This window comes from Arachis ipaensis, chromosome B06 (assembly GCF_000816755.2).
Source record: "Arachis ipaensis cultivar K30076 chromosome B06, Araip1.1, whole genome shotgun sequence".
Taxonomy (NCBI): domain Eukaryota; kingdom Viridiplantae; phylum Streptophyta; class Magnoliopsida; order Fabales; family Fabaceae; genus Arachis; species Arachis ipaensis.
In genome coordinates, this window is record NC_029790.2 from 130714933 (window position 1) to 130734770 (window position 19838).

The 19838-nt window shown below is 36.5% G+C and overlaps 1 protein-coding gene across 1 annotated transcript; it reads left to right on the plus strand.

Annotated features, from left to right (window-relative positions):
* LOC107648507 (adenine phosphoribosyltransferase 5-like) lies at positions 15320-19646 on the plus strand. Its single transcript, XM_016352344.2, has 7 exons — positions 15320-15580; positions 15712-15822; positions 16635-16727; positions 17000-17149; positions 17738-17796; positions 17900-17975; positions 19457-19646. The coding sequence occupies exons 1-6, from the start codon at positions 15487-15489 to the stop codon at positions 17957-17959; spliced, it is 567 nt and encodes a 188-aa protein (XP_016207830.1). The 5' UTR covers positions 15320-15486; the 3' UTR covers positions 17960-17975; positions 19457-19646.

The following is a 19838-nucleotide window of genomic DNA, read 5'->3' on the forward strand; positions in this document are numbered from 1 at the left end:
TTGGATAATTTATTGAAACAATTTTCTTTTCTGTTTATCATTTTCAGAATTTTTAATTTATAATAAGAATATTATTGTTTTTTCCAGCTATATGTAATAAAGACAATATTAAACAAGTTTTTATTGTTTTTTTTTTCATGAAAATTAAATCCTAATATAGCATGCATGTGAATATTAGTTATCACTATAGTGATTGGTTGCTGCCTTTATTTGTATGCTTAGCATCTCTTCCTAATGATAGCCAAACTTCAAAAATATTTTATTGTGATTATAAATTTTTTTTATCGTATGGTCTTTTATCATCTATTTATGAATTAAATTTTTTATATTCATTTATTTGGCCATTAATATTTTTTAAATATATATAACCTAAAAATATTAATTAATGACTTATCGTATCATATATCTTTAATAAATATTTTTCACTAATAAACTCTCCGAAAATTGCGGCACCTGGAGTTGGATATACAACATATCTCCCATGAAAAGATTGTCATCCTCTAATAAAATAAGAATCCAATCCCTTTTTTTTGCTTATTGCCTATTGCTACTAGTGGAGTAAGGTTAATCTAACTCCCAAGGTCAGGTCCAAGCTGATCCAATCGGGAAAGCCGGATCAGACAGCGTAGACATATTGCCAACGAATTTACTGACATTCGATCCAACCTAGTAGTAAGCGGAACTCACTTCATACTTGCAACAGAGTAAAAGCTGCGAGAATGCTGGATCGGGTTAAAAAAAGAATACGTAATTAAGTTAGCAGGTCTAATTCCGCGATAAAAGAGCTCTGTTTTCCATTAGGGTCAAATCCGAATACGTGCCTTCACCTCATTGAAGGCTTTTAACCATACCTGGTTCAGTCTGTATGGAGGGCGTAAATCATCGGTTTAAATCCGATAAGGGGCTTTGAGCCCGCCCCTTAATGAATCGAATGGTCCTTCGACCCCTTCATTTGATTCCGACGGCCGACATAGATCTCATGAGACCTGCCCACTATTACTACGAATAAAGCCTTGCCTTTTTCCTTCGCTCTCTTTGAATGAAACCTATCTCAATACTCTAATACGACAAAGAATTAACCTCGCCAAGTCAGACTCTGGTACTCTCTGAAGAAGACTTCAGGCAGGTCATCGATAGTTGAGGAGGGTCAGAATCGAAACCGTCCCCATCGTATTTGTCGATTTAAAATCATCTTTAAGATTTTTTTTGGGATTAAAATCGTCCATTTAATTTTTTCGGACAAAAATACTCCCACCACTACCAGCACCTTTACCTCCTCCTCCTCCTCCATCACCACCACCACCACCACCACCACCACCAAAAATAACAACATCAATGAAATAAAATTCAACAAATCAAATAATCAAAAATTCAACAAATCATCACAAATTCAACAAATTCAATAACTAAATCAATCCAAGCAGAAGCAGAAAGCAGAAAAAATCAACACAAGCAGAAGCAAATCAGATGCAGAAGAAGCAGATACAGAAGAAGAAGAAGAAGAAGTAGATGAAGAAGAACAAGCAGAAGCAAAAAGCATAAAAAATCAATACAAAAGAGATGCAAAAGCTCAAGCACAAAACCAAGAAGCAGAAGCAGAAATAAAAAAATCATAACAAGAGCAAAACCAACAAAATCAAATTAGGAAATTAGGGATCATGATGAACAAATTCATTATTCAAATCCAGATTCAACAAATCAAAATCAGATTCAACAAATCAAATCCAGATCAACCAAATCAAAATCAGATTCAACAAATCAAATCCAGATTCAACAAATCAACATACAATAATGAAAAGGAAGAAGAACCCAGAAGATGCAGAACCCAGAAGAAGCAGAAGCACTCAAACAGAGGTAGAAATTAGAAGACGAAGCAGAAGATACAGAAGCAGAAGCACTCAAGCAAACCCAAAAGAAGCAGAAGACGAAGCAGAAACAGAGATCGAAGCAAGAAGAAAAAGCGGCGAGGCGGCGAGAAGCAGTGGCGAGAACGGGGCGGTGCAGAAGCCGAGGCTCTCTCCCTGGCTCGCGACGGCGACGGCGACGGCAGCTCCAAGCTTCGCCGGCGCCGTCCCCCTCCCCCTCTAAAAAAGGATAATTTTGTCATTTATAAAAAATTTTATTAAAAAAGACGATTTTAAAATGAAATGTAACATTAAGGACGATTCTAAATCGAAAATTAGATGAGAGACGGTTTCGATTCTGACCTTCAACGTTAGGGACCAAAACAGTACTTATCCCATAAATTTATTAGGGGTGACAAACAGGCCGAAACTCGTCAAACCGGCTCATGTAACTCAAAAAAAAAAGATGGGTCGGGTTAGAATTTTAAGTCCTCTGTAATAAAAAAAAAACCACCGAACCCACACTTCCTGATTCACTACAAATGTCGTAGGTTTTTGCAGGGTGAGACGGACTTTTGGTTTTAAGATGATAATTGAATTTGGAACATTACTTTTGTGCTTGTATTTGGAAGGTTTGTTCATTTTACTTTGAGTTATAATTTACTCGAGAAATTGAAAATGTAAATAATATTTTTTTTACAAAATTTCTTATTAATAAAATAGAGACTTTGACAATATTTAATTATATATTTCAGATAATATTTGTTTAGTTTTAAACAATGATGATTTTATTATTTTGTTTTAAAAACTTGGTTGATCATTATGTTTATTAGATATTTTGAATTATAAATACTTTAGAGTTTGTGAATTTAAAAATTATAATTTTTTTATATCTTTAGAAATTGTAAGTTTATTGAAATACTCATGAAATTATATATTTTTGATATTTAATGATTTAATATTTTTTAAAAAGAAAAAAAAGAATTGGCGGACTTAGCCCGCCAAATCGCCATTAAGTAAGGCGAGATAGAAATTTACGACCATCTCAATAGATGGGACAGGACGGACTAATCCGCCAAATAGCAGGCTTTTGGCGGGATAGAATGGTGCAGGATGGGCATGCTCGTTTGCCACCCCTAAAATTTATTTCCTCAATAGATATTAATTTTGTTATGAAATTCTATATTTTATCTAAAAATATAGCGTAATTGAGTCTAATTCTTACATTTTGAAATGAATTTACTCGAAAAATTTAAAATATAAATCATATTTTGTTTTTTACAAAATTTCTTTATTAATATAATTAGTGGTGCATACTTGAATAATTATATTTAGATTCTAATAATATTAAAGTCAACCTATTTTATTGTCTTATGTCATTAAAAAATTCACAAAACTGACATGAAAACCTAACAAGTTATACATTTTACTAATAATGTACACGAACGGTTGATCTTCTAATAGTTAAAAAAGTAAAAAATTTAAATATGTATGTTATTTTTTAAAAACATTAAAAAGATACAAATTTAAAATTCACCTTAAACATAAGAATTCATATTAAAAGTAGTTAAAAATTTGATAAAAAAATTTTTTATTATAAAATAAATTAAATCAATTTTTTTAATACCATGATTTAACACTTATGCAAGTTAATGACTTATTCATCTTGCGGTGATATAACTGTTAACCTTTATTGAGATTGGAATATAATATTTTCATTTAGTCATGTTTACGATATGTTATTGTTACGATGGGTAACCGGAGATTAGTGGGCTGGACTCGTTGGGTTGGCCCAATCGTCTGAAGGAGGAAGCCTTTGAATGGGTTAGCGTATGGGAGCCTCCGTCCGACTTGTATGTATGAGAGAAATAGGGGGTGGTACTTGCAAAGACACTCCGATGCAGCAAGGGTCTAAGCAAGTTTAAAGAGTATTGGAACTTAGAGATACCTGAGGGGTGTCATTGTATTTATAGTGGTGAACCAATAACCACCGTTGGAGTAGTTCCACTTTTTTAGGTGGATAACCGTCTTTTTATCTTAGGGAAGTTGAGATATGGCTCCTGGAAGTGGGTTGAGAGATTTTAGGGATAGTTATTTATTTGAATGTGTGCTATCTGCCAGCTAATCTGATATCCCGACTTCTTTAGAGCAAGTCGTCGTTGGATCCAACTTCTTGAGAGAAGATCGGTGTCGAGTGAGGGCCGACCTTTGGGTTGGGCCTTTTAATTAGACCTGGGCCTTAATATTGGGACAGGGTATGAACAGTGCCCCTACTCGAGTACGATTTCTTTTCCTTAAGAGTTGGATTCAAGTATTTTAACTCGGACTTGTAGCCGACGTGAAATGGGAACCGACGTGGCTTTTTAACCGACATGATTCAAAATATTCCTAAAAGTTGCGTCTAATCAAACGTCGCGTCCGTTAGGGCTTTTCGCATTTACACGTGGGGTGACAGTTACATTGGTAACGGTGCGTTTCTTTAACGATCGTGTCGATTTATCATTTATGCCCCTAACGTGTTTATAAATACTTTTCCCTCTCTTTCTTTATTTTCTTTCTGAAAAAGTTTTCGCCTACACACTCTGTTCTGAAAGAAAGCTTCTTCCTTCTTGGAGTGCATTGCTGCCGCTGTTTCTGCTTCCTTTCACGCTTATTAGCAAAGGTTAGACTTTTCTTTCTCTTTTTTATTTAAATACTTTATCTTGTGTATTTAGAGGAGTTTTTTGCGCATCCGCAGTGAGTCTGTTGATAGGTCTAGTGTCTCCGCTTTGGGCCTTTTAGAGACCCTATTTTTTGATCTTTTTCCATTTTCCTTTGTAGGTCTCGTTGCCATTTCTCCTATTTCTTTTTACTTGGAAAAGATGACTTCCCCCGTTTTTGAGTGGGTTGATGTTACTGTTCTTGGGGAGGAACCTCTAGTAGACACAGATTATATTACCGACCTCCGCACCCACCATAGAATCTGTGGCTCTGATGATGATGAGCCTAAGTATGAGTTGATTGCCCCAGGTCCCGAAGACCGGGTTTGCTTTGGGAAAGCTACTAACGCTGACCCTCCTTTCTTTTTTATGTACGATTGTTTGTTTACCCGTTTGAGTGTTCTTCTGCCATTTTCTGACTTTGAAATAGCTGTGTTGTCTCATTGCCGTGTTGCTCCTACCCAACTTCATCCCAACTCTTGGGGTTTCATGAAAATTTATCAACTTGTTAGTCGAGAATTAGATTTTTCGACTTCTTTGAAGATTTTCTTCTTTCTTTTTCATATGACCAAGCCCTTTAGTGGGCAAAATAATAAACGACAGTGGGTATCTTTCCGGGCCATTCAAGGTCGGAGAGTTTTCAACCTTTTTGATGAATCTTTTCATGACTTTAAAAAAATTTTCTTTAAAGTTCAAGCCGTAGAAGGTCACCACCCCTTTTTCCTGGACCAAAATTCTTTTCCTCGGTTTCCCCTTTATTGGTTAGAGGCCTCTCCTGTGGAGAAGTATGGTCTGGATGACCTGGATGAGGCTGAGGCGGCTGTTGTGGGGTTCTTCCGAGAGGTTTGGGGAAGGGCCCTTTATCTGGACACAAAGAAGTTCCTTCAAGGGTCTCCAAGCTTTGTTCGGACCCAAATAGGTAGATTCGTTATTGACTTGTTTTTGTTGCTTTGGACTTTGAGATCTTTGTTTCCGACTTGCAGATTGATTCTTTTATTTTTCCTTTTTATAGATATGGTGAAGAAGAATTCCAATTCCTCCTACCAGAAGGCCCAAGATGCCAAGAAGAGGTCTCGGGCCTGAGTTGACGCTGCCAGGGCCGCTGGCACTCTTTCTCCTCCTCCTCCCCCTCTTCCTTGCAACTTGGGGACCTCTTCTCGTCCTATTATGATATCCTCTTCTTCTGCTTCTTCTCTTCCTCCTCCTCCGCCCCGATCTTCCCTTGAACCAGAGGAGAAGAAGCGCAAGATTTCAGAGTCTGGCTCTTCTCTTGATGGGGAGGCTAAATTTAATGGCCCCCAATTCGTTCGGAATCACATTTATCCTCATACTCGAATAAATATAGATGATATTTCCGTTTGAAACCATCTTAACATTCTGGTCCAGGGGAGTGTCCATGCGACGGGAGTATCTACCAAACTTCTTGATATTTTGGAGAAGACTCCCCTTAACTGTTTGGGTTCTACCCAAAATGTTGAGGAGCTAGAGGGGAGGATCTTCCTTTATCAAGAAGAAGAGAAGAGGCTTAAAGAGGAGGTCGGCGAGCTAAAGGAGGAAAAGGATCATCTCTAGGAGAGGGAGAAGAGGTTGATGGGCCAATGTGTCATGGCGGAGGGCCTTAAGGAGAAGGCGGAGCAGAACTATATCAGGCTTTATGGGGAGAATCTTGATTTGAAGAAGGAGCTGTCAGGATGTCGGGAGGCTTTCCAGGACCTGGAGGATTCAGTGGCTGAGGGTGCAGAGGAGGCTTGGAGGGTTTTTAAGGAGCAAGTTGGGGCCATTGCCCCTGACCTGGATCTTTCTCCTCTTGACCTCGACAAGATTGTAGTTGATGGGGCCATTGTCTACCCTCCCCGACCTGAGACTGACTCCGACTTGAATACTCGCAGGCAGAGGATAATAGAATCTCCTCCTCGTGAGGAGCGTCAAGATGGATACCTTCCGAGTTCTTCAGAGGTTCCTACTCTAGCTCCTGAAGAAACTGCTCCATCCTCCCCTGCTGCTACTCCGACTTCTCTCCCTACTGATCTTCCTTCTAGCGGTACTGATCTTTCCATCTAATTGATATTTGGCTATTTGGGGGCCCGGCTTGTGGGCCCCTTGTTTTTTGAACAATTTTACTTATTGTTTTTGTGGTTGTTTGTTCTTAACACTTTCTGGCCTTTTATGGCCGTTAACAAAAGCGCCTCAATTATTGTCCCCCTTTTTTGGATAAGGGGTTTAAGATTAATTTGGTTCGCGCATGTTTTCTGCAATTTTTTCTTCGCTAGGTTTTCCATAAAAAAAAAAAACCCTTTTTTATCTTTTTTGCTTTTGAGAAAAACTTTATCTAGGCAGGCTTTTGTCTAAGTTTATTTTTTCAAATTTTCCAAAGACTCTAGACAGCTTTTGCCTTTGTTGCTGGTTTATCTTTTTGTCTCTTTTTGGTATTTCTTATGAATTCAAATTTTTCTTATTTGTATTTTTCATAACTTAGGCTATTTTCGTGATGCATTTCGATTTTTCTCGGATTTTCCGACTTGTTAGTTGTTGCGTACCCGAGTTTACATGATCTACTTTTATAGCCTCTTTACACCGACTTGTACCTCGTCGTTTTATCCTAATGACCTTCTAGGTCGGTTCATGGGATTTTTACGTTTTGTCGAGCTCAAATCGGCGCGTTTCGTAGAAAGAGTGACAATAACGTAAAAGGAATTTACAAAGAGATGTGAAAAAAAAGATCTTTATTTATTTACAAAGGTACTTTTTGCTACTAAGAGGTTTGGAAAATTGTCGCCCCTTAGTCCCCCATTTTGATGCCTCGTTAAAACCCCTTCAGGAAAACCCTTTTATTTTTGGAAAAAAACCATGAAGTCGGGAAAAAGAGTACATCAGGGAATGGAGTTCGCTTCTAACTATAGTACCTTTTCATGTTACAAGCATGCCACGACCTAGGTAATTCGGTGTCGTTCAAGTCGATCACCTTGTAGTAGCCTTTTCCTAGGATCTCTTTAATTTTGTATGGTCCTTTCTAGTTGGCAGCAAGCTTTCCATTCCCAGATTTGTTAACTCCTATGTCGTTTCTGATCAAGTCATCTGGGGCGAAGCTTCTTCGAATGACTTTTTTGTTGTATATATTTGTCATCCTTTGCTTTAGTGCTGCTTCTCTTATCTGGGCTTGTTCTCGGACTTCGGTGAGTAGCTTGAGTTCTTCTTTGTGCCCCTGTATGTTTCCAACCTCGTCGTAGAAGCTTACCCTTGGACTTTGCTCGTTGATTTCAACTGGTATCATGGCTTCTATGCCATAAACAAGTCAGAAGGGTGTTTCCCCTATGGCAGACTGAGGTGTAGTCCGATAAGCTCATAGTACTTGAGGGAGTTCTTCAGCCCAGACTTCTTTTTGAATCTTGCAACCTTTTCTTCAACCCTGCCAGTATAACCTTGTTGGCTGCCTCGACTTGTCCATTCACTTGTGGATGTTTTACCGAGGTCAATTGATGCTTGATCTTCATACTGGCTACCAGGTTTCTGAAGGTAGAGTCGATGAACTGAGTACCATTATCAGTGGTAATGGAGTAAGGTACCCCATACCTTGTGATAATGTTCTTGTAGAGGAATTTCCGACTTCTCTGGGCGATGATGGTGGCCAATGGTTCTGCTTCGATCCATTTTGTGAAATAGTCTACTCCCACTATTAAGTATTTTACTTGTCCAAGTGCTTGGGGGAAGGGTCCTAATAGGTTCAATCCCCATTTCACAAAAGGCCTTGGAGAAGTTATACTTATGAGCTCATCGGGGGGAGCGAGCGACGTGGAAGTTTGCATGCATTTGGTATGGCTGACACTTCTTTACGAACTCGGTAGCATCTTTCTGCAAAGTCGGCTAGTAGAACCCGGCTCGGATGACTTTTCTAGCCAGGGACCTCGCTCCGAGATGATTTCTGCAGATACCATTGTGGACTTCTTCTAAGACTTCTGTTGTCCTTGAGGTCGGGACGCACTTTAATAATGGTGTTGATATCTCCCTTTTATAGAGGATATTTTTCACCAAGGTGTAATTTTGTGCATCCTTCCAGATTTTCTTGGCCTCTTTTTCCCCTTTTGGTAGGATGTCGAATTTCAAATATTCGACTAGTGGGTTCATCCATCCGAGGTCCAATCTGTATACTTCAAGGATATCTTGTTTGACTTCTGCCTTTGAGACAGAGGGTTCTTGGAGAGTTTCTTGGATCAGGCTTCTATTATTCTCCTCTGATTTGGTACTTGCTAGCTTGGAAAGGGCATCTGCTCTGCTGTTGAGATCCCAATTTATGTGCTTGACCTCGGTCTCAGCAAATCGTCCAAGGTACTCTAAGGTTTTGTCCAAGTACCTTTTCATATTGGGATCTTTAGCTGATACTCTCCATTTATTTGAGAGATCACCACCTGGGAGTCGCTGAACACAACTACCTTTGTTGCGCCGACTTCTTCTGCCAATTTTAACCCTGCAATCAAGGCTTCATACTCTGCCTGATTATTAGAAGCTGGAAATTCAAATTTGAGGGAGACTTCCACTTGAGTTCCCTCCTAGTTAACTAGGATTATACCTGCACCACTTCCGACTTTATTGAAGGATCCATCCACGTATAGCTCCCATGTCGTGGAGGCTTCCTCTTGGTCTCCTGCATATTCTGCCACGAAATCAGTAAGGCATTGAGCTTTTATTACCGTTCGAGTTTCGTACTCGAGGTCGAACTCGGATAGCTCTATAGCCCATTGAACCATTATTCCCGCAATATCCGTTTTCTGAATGATTTGCTTCATGGGCTGGTTCGTTCGAACTCTTATTGTATGAGCTTGAAAATAAGGCCGTAGTCTCCGAGAGGCTACTATTAAGGCATATGCAAACTTCTCAAGTTTTTTATACCTTAATTCAGGGCCTTGTAGGACTTTGCTAGTGAAGTATACAGGATGCTTCCCGACCTTGTCTTCCCGTATTAGAGCTGATGCTACAGCTTTGTCTGCTACGGACAAATACAGGACGAGTTCTTCCCCAACTTTAGGTCGGGTCAGAATGGGAGGTTGGCTTAAAAACCTTTTGAATTCCTGAAATGCTTCTTCGCACTCAGGAGTACATTCGAATTGGCATCCTTTTCTTAGTAGAAAGAAGAGTGGTAGGGATCTTAATGCTGATCCTGCCAAGAACCTAGAGAGTGTAGCAAGTCGGCCGTTCAGCTGCTGGATCTCCTTTAGGCAAGTCGGACTTTTCATTTCTAAGACTACTTTACACTTGTCAGGATTGGCTTCGATTTCCCTTTGTGTAAGCATGAATCCTAGAAACTTTTCTACCTCCACCGCGAAGGTACATTTTGCAGGATTTAATCTCATCCCATGCATCCTTATGGTGCTGAAAACTTGCGAAAGGTCAGCCAAGAGGTTGGTTTCATCCTTAGTTTTTACTAGTATGTCGTCTACATAGACTTCCATTAATCCCCCAAGGTAAGGTGCGAACACCTTGTTCATCAGCCTTTGATATGTGGCCCCAGCATTTTTCAGTCCAAAGGGCATGACCACATAGCAATAGTTTGCCCTGGGAGTGATGAATGATGTTTTTTCTTGATCCGGCTTGTACATCGGGATTTGATTGTACCCCGAGTATGCATCCATAAACGACAAGTACTGATACCCTGAGCTGGAGTCTACTAGGGTATCAATGCTTGGAAGTGGATATGGGTCTTTAGGACACGCCTTGTTCAGGTCGGTGTAATCGACGCACATCCTCCACTTGCCGTTTTATTTTTTGACTAGCACCACATTTGCTAGCCATGCCGGATATTTGACCTCTTTGATGAACTTGGCTTCTAGAAGGGCTTGTACCTGTTCTTCCACTACTTAGGCTCGTTCAGGTCCGAGCTTCCTTCTTCTTTGCTGAACAGGTCGCGAATCGGGGTATACTGATAGTTTGTGCGACATGAGTTCGGGATCTATCCCTGGCATGTCGGAGGCTTTCCAAGCGAAGAGGTCGGAATTCTCTTGTAGGAGCCTTATAAACTTCTTCTTCAAATCTTCTTCCAGGTTGGCTCCTATGTTGGTATTTTTTTCCTTCCTCTTCTCCAACCTGTACCTCTTCAGTCTTTCCCCCCGGTTGTGGTCGCAGCTCCTCCTTAGCTCTGACTCCTCCGAGCTCAATTGTGTGTACCTCCTTGCCTTTTCTTCTCAGGTTCAAGCTTTCATTGTAGCATTTTCTTGCCAACTTCTGGTTTCCTCTAATGGTTGCTATTCTCTCTGATGTTGAGAATTTCATGCAAAGGTGGGGAGTGGATACCACTGCTCCGAGCCGATTTAGGGTAGTTCGGCCGATTAAGGCATTGTAGGTTGACCCCACATCGACGATTATAAAGTCGATGCTCAGAGTTTTGGATTTTGCCTCATTTCTAAAAGTTGTATGAAGGGGTATGAATCCTAGTGATTTTATTGGTGTATCCTCCAGCCCATACAAGGGGTCAGGGTAAGCTCTTAATTCCTTTTCATCCAATCCCATCTTATCAAATGTTGGTTTGAAGAGGATGTCGGCTGAGCTTCCCTGATCTACCAAGGTTCTGTGAAGATGGGCGTTGGCAAAGATCATAGTTATCACAACTGGATCATCATGTCCAGGAATGATTCCTTGCCCATCTTCTTTAGTGAAAAAAATAGTTGGTAGGTCGAGAGCTTCGCCTTTGACCTGATAGACTTCCTTCAAGTGTCTCTTGCGAGACGACTTTGTGAGGCCACCTCCACCAAATCCTCCCGAGATCATGTGTATATGCCTTTCCGGGGTTTGTGGTGGTGGATCTCTTCGGTCCTCATCATCTCGCTTCCTTTTTCCATGATGGTCCGACCTTTCCATAAGATATCTATCAAGCCGACCTTCTCTAGCCAGCTTTTCTATCACATTTTTAAGGTCGTAACAATCATTCGTTGAGTGACCATATATCTTATGGTACTCACAGTAGTCGCCACGACTCGCCCCCTTTTTATTTTTGATGGGCCTAGGGGGTGGTAGCCTTTCAGTATGGCAAATTTTCCTGTAGATATCAACTAGAAAAACTCGTAGAGGAGTATAAGAGTGATATCTCATAGGCCTTTCAGGGCCGACTTCTTCTTTTTTCTTGGGCTCTCTTTCCTTCTCTTTTGATGAGTGAGAGTGCCCAGGTCGCTAGCTCAGCTCTCGAAGTCTGGCATTTTCCTCCATGTTGATGTACCTCTCAGCTCTCTGCTGTACATCACTTAGGGAGGTCGGATGCCTTTTCGATATGGACTGGGAGAAGGGACCTTCTCGAAGTCCATCTACTAGGCCCATAATCACTACCTCCGTGGGCAGGTCTTGGATCTCCAAGCACGCTTTATTGAACCTTTTCAAAGGTTCTCTAACCTCTTGTTTTACTCCCAGGAGGCTTGGCGCGTGCTTTACTTTGTCCTTCTGGATGGAGAATCGCATCAGGAACTTTCGTGAGAGGTCGTTGAAACTGGTGACCGACTTCGGAGGAAGACTATCGAACCACTTCATCGCTGCTTTCGTCAAGGTTGTCGGAAAAGCCTTGCAGCGAGTAGCATCTGAAGTGTCGGCTAGGTACATCCGACTTTTAAAATTGCTTAAACGATGCTTTGGATCAGTGGTTCCATCGTAGAGGTCCATGTCGGGGCTTTTAAAGTTCCTTGGAACTTTTGCCCTCATAATGTCCTCGCTGAATGGATCTTCTCCCCCCAAACGAGAATCTTATCGGTCACTGCGGGAGCTTCGATTTTTGAGAGCAGACTCCAGCCTTAAGAGCTTTTCTTCTAGCTCTTTTCGTCGCTCTATCTCATTCCTCAAGTTTCTCTCTGCCTTTCGCTGTCGTTCCAACTCTTGTTCCAACTGTTCCAGGCGCCCTTGGTGGCCGTGGAACAATCCCATGAAATCAGCAGTGTGGGGTTGTCCCTCTTTTCCTGATTCGTGCCCTTCAGAGGAGTTTGTCTTCGGGTTTTTCAACCCTGAGGTGCCTTCTCTATGTTGATTGGTCACCCCTTGATGAAGGTCAATATCCTCATTATTGTTTCCCACGTCCTGATTTTCCTGCTCGGAATCGGACGCTATGTGGCCATCTTTGTGTGAGTCATCCGCCATTACTGGTTGATCTCTTGGGTCCCCGACAATGGCGCCAATGTTATGATGGGTAACTGGAGATTAGTGGGTTGGACTCATTGGGTTGGCCCAATCGTCTGAAGGAGGAAGCCTTCGAATGAGTTAGCATCTGGGAGCCTCCCTCCGACTTGTATGTATGAGAGAAATGGGGGGTGGTACCTGCAAAAACACTCCGATACCTAAGTCAGCAAGGGTCTAAGCAAGTTTAAAGAGTATTGGAACTTAGAGATACCTGAGGGGTGTCAGTGTATTTATAGTGGTGAACCAATAACCACCGTTGGAGTAGTTCCACCTTTTTAGGTGGATAACCGTCCCTTTATCTTAAGGAAGTTGAGATATGGCTCCTGAAAGTAGGTTGAGAGATTTTTGGGGCAGTTATTTATTTGAATGTGTGCTATCTGCCAGCTAATCTGATATCCCGACTTCTTTAGAGCAAGTCGTCGTTGGATCTGACTTCTTGAGAGAATGTCAGTGTCGAGTGAGGGCCAACCTTTGGGTTGGACCTTTTACTTAGACCTGGGTCTTAGTATTGGATCAGGGTATCATATTACTTTTAGTGATAAATTTTTACAGTTATTTTTAAAATATTGATATCTAAAATTAATAAATTAAACAAATAATTTATTATTATACACTCAATTATAGTTTACAATTAAATACTATTTTAATTTATAAATATAAATGTTAAAATTTGTAATTGGCTGCTTTGATTTATATCCAATTAATTAGAATTCAAATGGTTTTCGTTTAGTCATTGATTTCTTTTAGTTTAATTTTTTTTCCTAATACCAACTAAATTTAATGTAATATGATTTTAATTTGTGAAATTAAGAGTTGATTAATTTAAGAAACAAAGAAGGATAGATGTTAGGAGGGATAGGGGGAATTTGATGTATATAAAATGGAAAACAATTTTTTAATAATGATGATGATATGTTTAGTTAACCCAACAAAAGGGCTTCGCTTAAAGATTATACATTCACACGTCTATCTTTTTATCGCATATGGGTCATGGATAGAAGCGACATTATGTGCGTGTATATACTTGTCAACTATAAAACCCGTTGCAAATCTACTGTGAACTTCTGGTTTTCACGTACACTCAAAGTAGTTTATCAAAATTTTGATCGTTCACATTAATTTATATTATATCTCTATGGTCAAAATGAGAAAAACATCACATTCCGTTAGATACATTGCCATACCAAAATAGCTTCCTAAAGTATATTATACCATCCTCTTTCTAATACACATATTGATCAATTCAGCACAAAACTAAAATGGTAAATCTCTGTTCACTCTTCCAGAAAAATTGATACAAGTTCAATGTTTCACTGTCCCACCATTATACATTTCCTATAAAATATCAAAAGATTATCTTAATATATAAATTAATTTTANNTATACGCACACTTAAATTTATTTAAGATAAAAATGTTACCAAACTTGTACTGATTAGAAATTGTAGTTAATGAATTATGGTTAGATTAGTTAGTTAGAAAATAATATAAAATATTCTTTTCTCTCCTTTCAAACTTTTCTATCAAATACACACAAAACCTTGTATGTTAACCAAAATATTTTTGGAGAATTGGATTTATTTTGTTATATTTTTATTATGCTATTATAATCGGACAATATTTTACTTATTTCATTGTATGATTCAATTTATCCTAAATGAATAATTAAATCAATAAATTTATCATCTACAATAAGAAAGGAAAAGAATCTCATATATTCGTCACTCATGATTCATCCATTTTCCTTTTTCCTTTTCCTTTCATGAACCACAATCCATTTTTGACTTTTTGTGTGTTCATGAATCATGAAGAGTAGAGTGCAGAGATCATGTAATAATTATTATTCCTTATTCACCTTCCTTTTTGAGACGGCATTTCAATAGAAAAACTCGTGATCAGAATCTACAAATATGGGTTACATGTAAATGATTTCTTTAACATGCACAAAAATATCACCAATAAACAGAATAAAATCCTTAACATTATTTACATAATTAACACATGACTAAATAGTTAATTACCCTCCCCAAATAAAAATGGAGATTTTTATGAAAAAAAAATATATAAGAAAATTTAATCCACATCCAGTTATTTAGTCTTCCTTGTTTTGAATAAATTAATGCTACATATCACATATGAAAGAGAATCTAAGAAAATTTAATCTAAATCCAAGTATTTACTTTTTTCTTGTTTTTAATAGATTAATGTTATATATACAAGTACTCGATAAAATATTCAATAAATAAATATTATACATACATAAATGTTTTTATATTGGAGTTGAAAATGAGGTATGTACGAGGTATGACTGGTGAGTGGTGAGAGCGGATTATAAAAGTATCTTATTAAGGTTGGTTTTTAAAAGATAATTTAAAAAAAAAATATAGCACATATATTTAATAAGTTAAACTAATTTTAATTTTATAAATACAAAAAATAATAATGAACACTAGAAATACAAAACTTTTCTAAAAAATTTTACCAAGTCTAAATTAGACCACTGTAGTCAAAATTTTAGTAAAGAAATTAGCGGAAAAAAACAAAAAAAAAGAAAAAAAAATTTGTGCGCGTGAGGAACACGTGGTGCTGCAATCGCGTGTATATAAGTGGTTCTGTGTTCTTGTTGAGCTCAAAAACACTAACCAGTTTCACAACTCAAAATCAAATTGCTCCAAAATCACTTTGCACACAGAAACTGTTTGCGAGGGAAAAAGAAAAAAAAAAGTAAAAAAGAAACATAACCTCCCAACTAACTTTTCCTCTCCAAACGACAAAACCACAAAACACAAACAAGAAAGAAACATGTTTTCCAAACACAATGCTCCAAAACCACAAGATCCAAGGCTCAAGGCCATCACTGAAGCCATCAGAGTCGTTCCTCACTTCCCCAAACAAGGTCTTAATAATTAATATTAATAATTCTCTCTTATGTTTTTTAGAGATCCATGACTAGTTTTTTTGTATGCGTTTTCTTTTTTTCAATAATATATTTTTTAAATATGAATAATAATAATGAAATGAGTGCAGGGATAATGTTTCAGGACATAACGACATTGTTGTTGGATCATAAGGTTTTTAAGGACACAATTGACATTTTTGTTGATCGTTACAAAGACATGGGAATTTCCATTGTTGCCGGTAATATTATTTATTTTTTTGTGACATTCTCTTTTTTTGCCTACAACTAATTACTACTTTTTTATATTACACATTACAACGTAGAACCGTATTTTTTTAATCCTATGCTTCTTTTTTTTTTTTTTTTCTTATTGTAAAAAAAGTAATTATATTTTATTATTATGTGAATCTTTATTAGTAGCAGAAAGGGTGAAGCAAATGCCTAGGATATTCATATTAGTTGCTGGCTGCATCAATCATGTTCCTGTTCTATTTGAATATTTGAAACTGTTATATCAATATTCTCTATTTTAACTTATTTATTTATTTTTAAACATTGTGCTGTCAATTCCACAATAATATTTTCTTGTTAATGACTCTTTATGTCAATTGAATTTTTCACTTAGTCCCTGCTGTTATGTTATGTGATTTTATCTCCTTTCATCATGTAGTATAATGTATCACTTGAGCAATTAGTATTAGTAACAATTTTAGACGAATTCAGTCATGGCATTGATCTTAAGCAATAGTTGCATTCCTTGAACTGTGTTTTCTGGATCCATTTCAATGTGGGATTTTCTGTTTAGAAGCATTAAGGTTTTGCTTGAGTTGAGGTAAAACAGAAATACAGTACAAGACATTGGGAAATAGAAAGAGAATCTTGTAAAACAGAAATAAAGTCATTTTACATCTGTCTTAGAATCTTTGTATGTATGTCCTGTCTTAAATACTAAGCAATAAACATAACCTAAAAGGCCATGTTCTTTGCTAATGATGTTGACCCTCTTCAATCTTATGTGCTAATTTGATTAGATTATTTGATTAATATGCAGGAGTGGAAGCTAGGGGATTCTTTTTTGGCCCCTCAATAGCATTAGCCATTGGTTCAAAGTTTGTTCCTTTGCGCAAACCTCGAAAGCTACCAGGTACATATGTTCTATCAATATTTGTTGATTAGCTGACTGAAACAGAGAAACCAAAGCATCCATGGGGTTGAAAATATGTTCTTAAGCTATTATATCGATTTTGAATGGAACAAGATTTTGAAAACTACCATGCTTGCATTCAATATTTAGAAGCAGGACATAACATGTTGCTTAGTTTTTGCTTTAAGTTACATTGTCATATAATGCTTGTTCTTTTAGTTGTGTTATTCTGTTTCATTAATGGTGCTACTTAACTCGTGGTTCATATTTAGGTGAAGTAATTTCAGAAAAATATGATCTAGAATATGGAAGTGATTGTTTGGAGATGCATGTTGGTGCTGTGAAACATGGTGACAAAGCCATTGTTATTGATGATTTGGTGGCTACTGGTGGAACTCTATCTGCAGCAATTACTCTCCTAGGTAACTTCCACCCTTCTAATATTATCATTTTTTCCACTTTATATATAATATTCTTTTCTTTTTTTTCTTTAATTAATTAGCGAGTTTAATTGTTATGTAGTTACAATGTAAAAGAGTTTTACATTATAATAATGCTAAAATAGAGAGACAAAAAAAAATTAGCCCAAATAATTCAAATTTGCTTTATTGAGCCTTTATATAAAAAAGTAAGTTTTATCCGTTTTTGACTAAAGACGTTTACATTATTACTCAATGATATGCTTGCAGTTATAAGACTTTAAACATTAAACATAGTAAACAGTCGAGTAAAACACTTGAAAATGACACTACATCTATGTTGTCTCAAATATGCTATAAGATCGGGAAGAGTATCAAATATTTTAGAAATACTAGTGTTTCATTGGTTTTAGTCATAGATCTTAATCATAAATATATAGATAATTGATATTAATAGTTAATATTACATTATTACTAGAACAACATTATTTTTAGAATATTTAAAAATTTTCCATATGGTTTGCACCATAAAAAAATAATAATAATAATAAAAAAAATATGATATAAGGTTGTGTGAAATTGTTTTCGTAGAACGTGGTGGTGCTGAAGTAGTGGAATGTGCTTGTATCATTGGTCTGTCTCATTTTAAGGTAATGACTAAAAACTTTAGTCCTTTTTATGATCACCAATGAAGAGGGTAAAAAGTCCATGTTCAAGAATATTTGAATTATGGAAATGAGGTTGTGGTTTCAGGATGATTGCAGCGTGAATGGCAAACCACTTTATTTCCTTGTGGAACCGCGTCTTCAATAAGATTTTTGTTTCCGAGGTAAGTAAGACAAGATTATGAAAATCTATAGAATCGTCGCATATTATGACTTTGACTCCATACAGTTACCATTTCGCTAATACCACTAGCATAGAAATTCAACATTTTAGGGTTTAGTCAAGCTAGTAGATTTGACCCTTTTTTGGGAATATTATCATGAATGTAGGATAAAAAAATATTTAAATGTATTTAAGAATTTGGATCCTCTAAATTTTAGATTTCACTTTAAAAAGTAAAATGTGATTTCTCATATTTATTTTATAAGTAGGACTAAGAAAAAATATAAGAGAAAAACTATTTAATAATGAAAGATCACATTTTACCTTCTAAAATAAAAATTTAAAATTTAAAAGATCTAAATTTATACTACTGTATACTTAGATTTAAGAAATTTTACATTGTTTAAGAATATATATGGTTAAAAAGATTTCACAAATATCCTTCATTTATTAGATAATTTTTTAAATTCAGTTAAATTGGCCCACTCTTAGGATATCTTTGTCTTTTTTAATTCGTTGTATTAGGTTATATTATATTAATCAAATTTTTAGTAATAATTGCAGATATTGCAGTATAGTGCAAACCAAATAGAACTACAACATTATAATCTCTCTCTCTCTCTCTCGAAATTAATTGTCTCTTTATTTTTTTGGATCTATTAAAAAATTGATATATGTACATGTTTTATAGTTTTTCAATAAAAAATAAATAAAATCCTCTAATTTGATAAAAAAAAAAAGAATATTACATAAATTATAAAAGAAGACGCTTTGTGGCTAATTTTTTTTAATATTGATTAAATATATGTGTAATACATTGTTATTGGAAGATGAGGTATTTTTCTTCGATACGGTGTTTTTTTATTGGTATTATTCAAATCGGACGGTCCGATTTGTTTGAAGAAAAAAATAAACTACAAATCGGAGGGTCCGATTTGTATTTTATATTTTTTTATTTTTAAAAATAAAAATCAGACGGTCCGATTTCAACATTAAAATTTTTTTTATTTTTAAAAACACAAATCGGACCGTCCGATTTGTGATTGTTGGTTCAAAAAATGAAACAAATCGGAGGCACCGATTTCTTTAAGCCATAGCAGCGTAAAACTCATCTCTTCTCACATCATTCTGAGATACATCCTTCTCTCACACGAAAAATAAAAAGCGACGCTTTGTCATGTAAAATTGTCACTATTTCCGAAGAAGTAGTTGCAGTTTGGTACAGCCTAAGAAAAAAAGAAGTATAGAAGCACATTCTTAGGCTTCCCTTTTTGGTTGTGATCTTCAGTTCTTGATTAAGACTAATGGCAATACTTGCATGCTGCGCCGAAAATATGGTTGCTCTAAATTTCTTTGTTTTTGACTAATTTCATATTTTACATAGAGATAAAATCTTTCTGCATTTTCATTTGGTCTTTTGATAGTTAGGCACCTATTGAACTTTCTTAGAGATTTGATTTTGATTGATTTCTTTTCATGCAGATTTGATTTTTCATTATTATTCTTCGGGTGACACACAAAAAACATGATTCATTGGAGAAAACAGATACTTCTCTCAGCTGATTATTAATATATTCTGCCCCTTCACAAAGATATCTTCATGGAAAATTTTGGCGGTTTATAGGGGTAGCTTCATGGAAGTCCATTATATTTTTAAATGTTTTGTTTTATGTAAATAATAAAAAAATGAATATTGGACTATTAGTTCATTTGATTAGATTAATTCTATTTATTTATTAATTCATTTATTTTAATTTCATCAATTACAAACTGAATAAATTCAAATATATTGAGGACAAATGTTACAATTAAATCATAATACAAAAATACTATGTGCATACAGAAAATCAACTACTATATAATT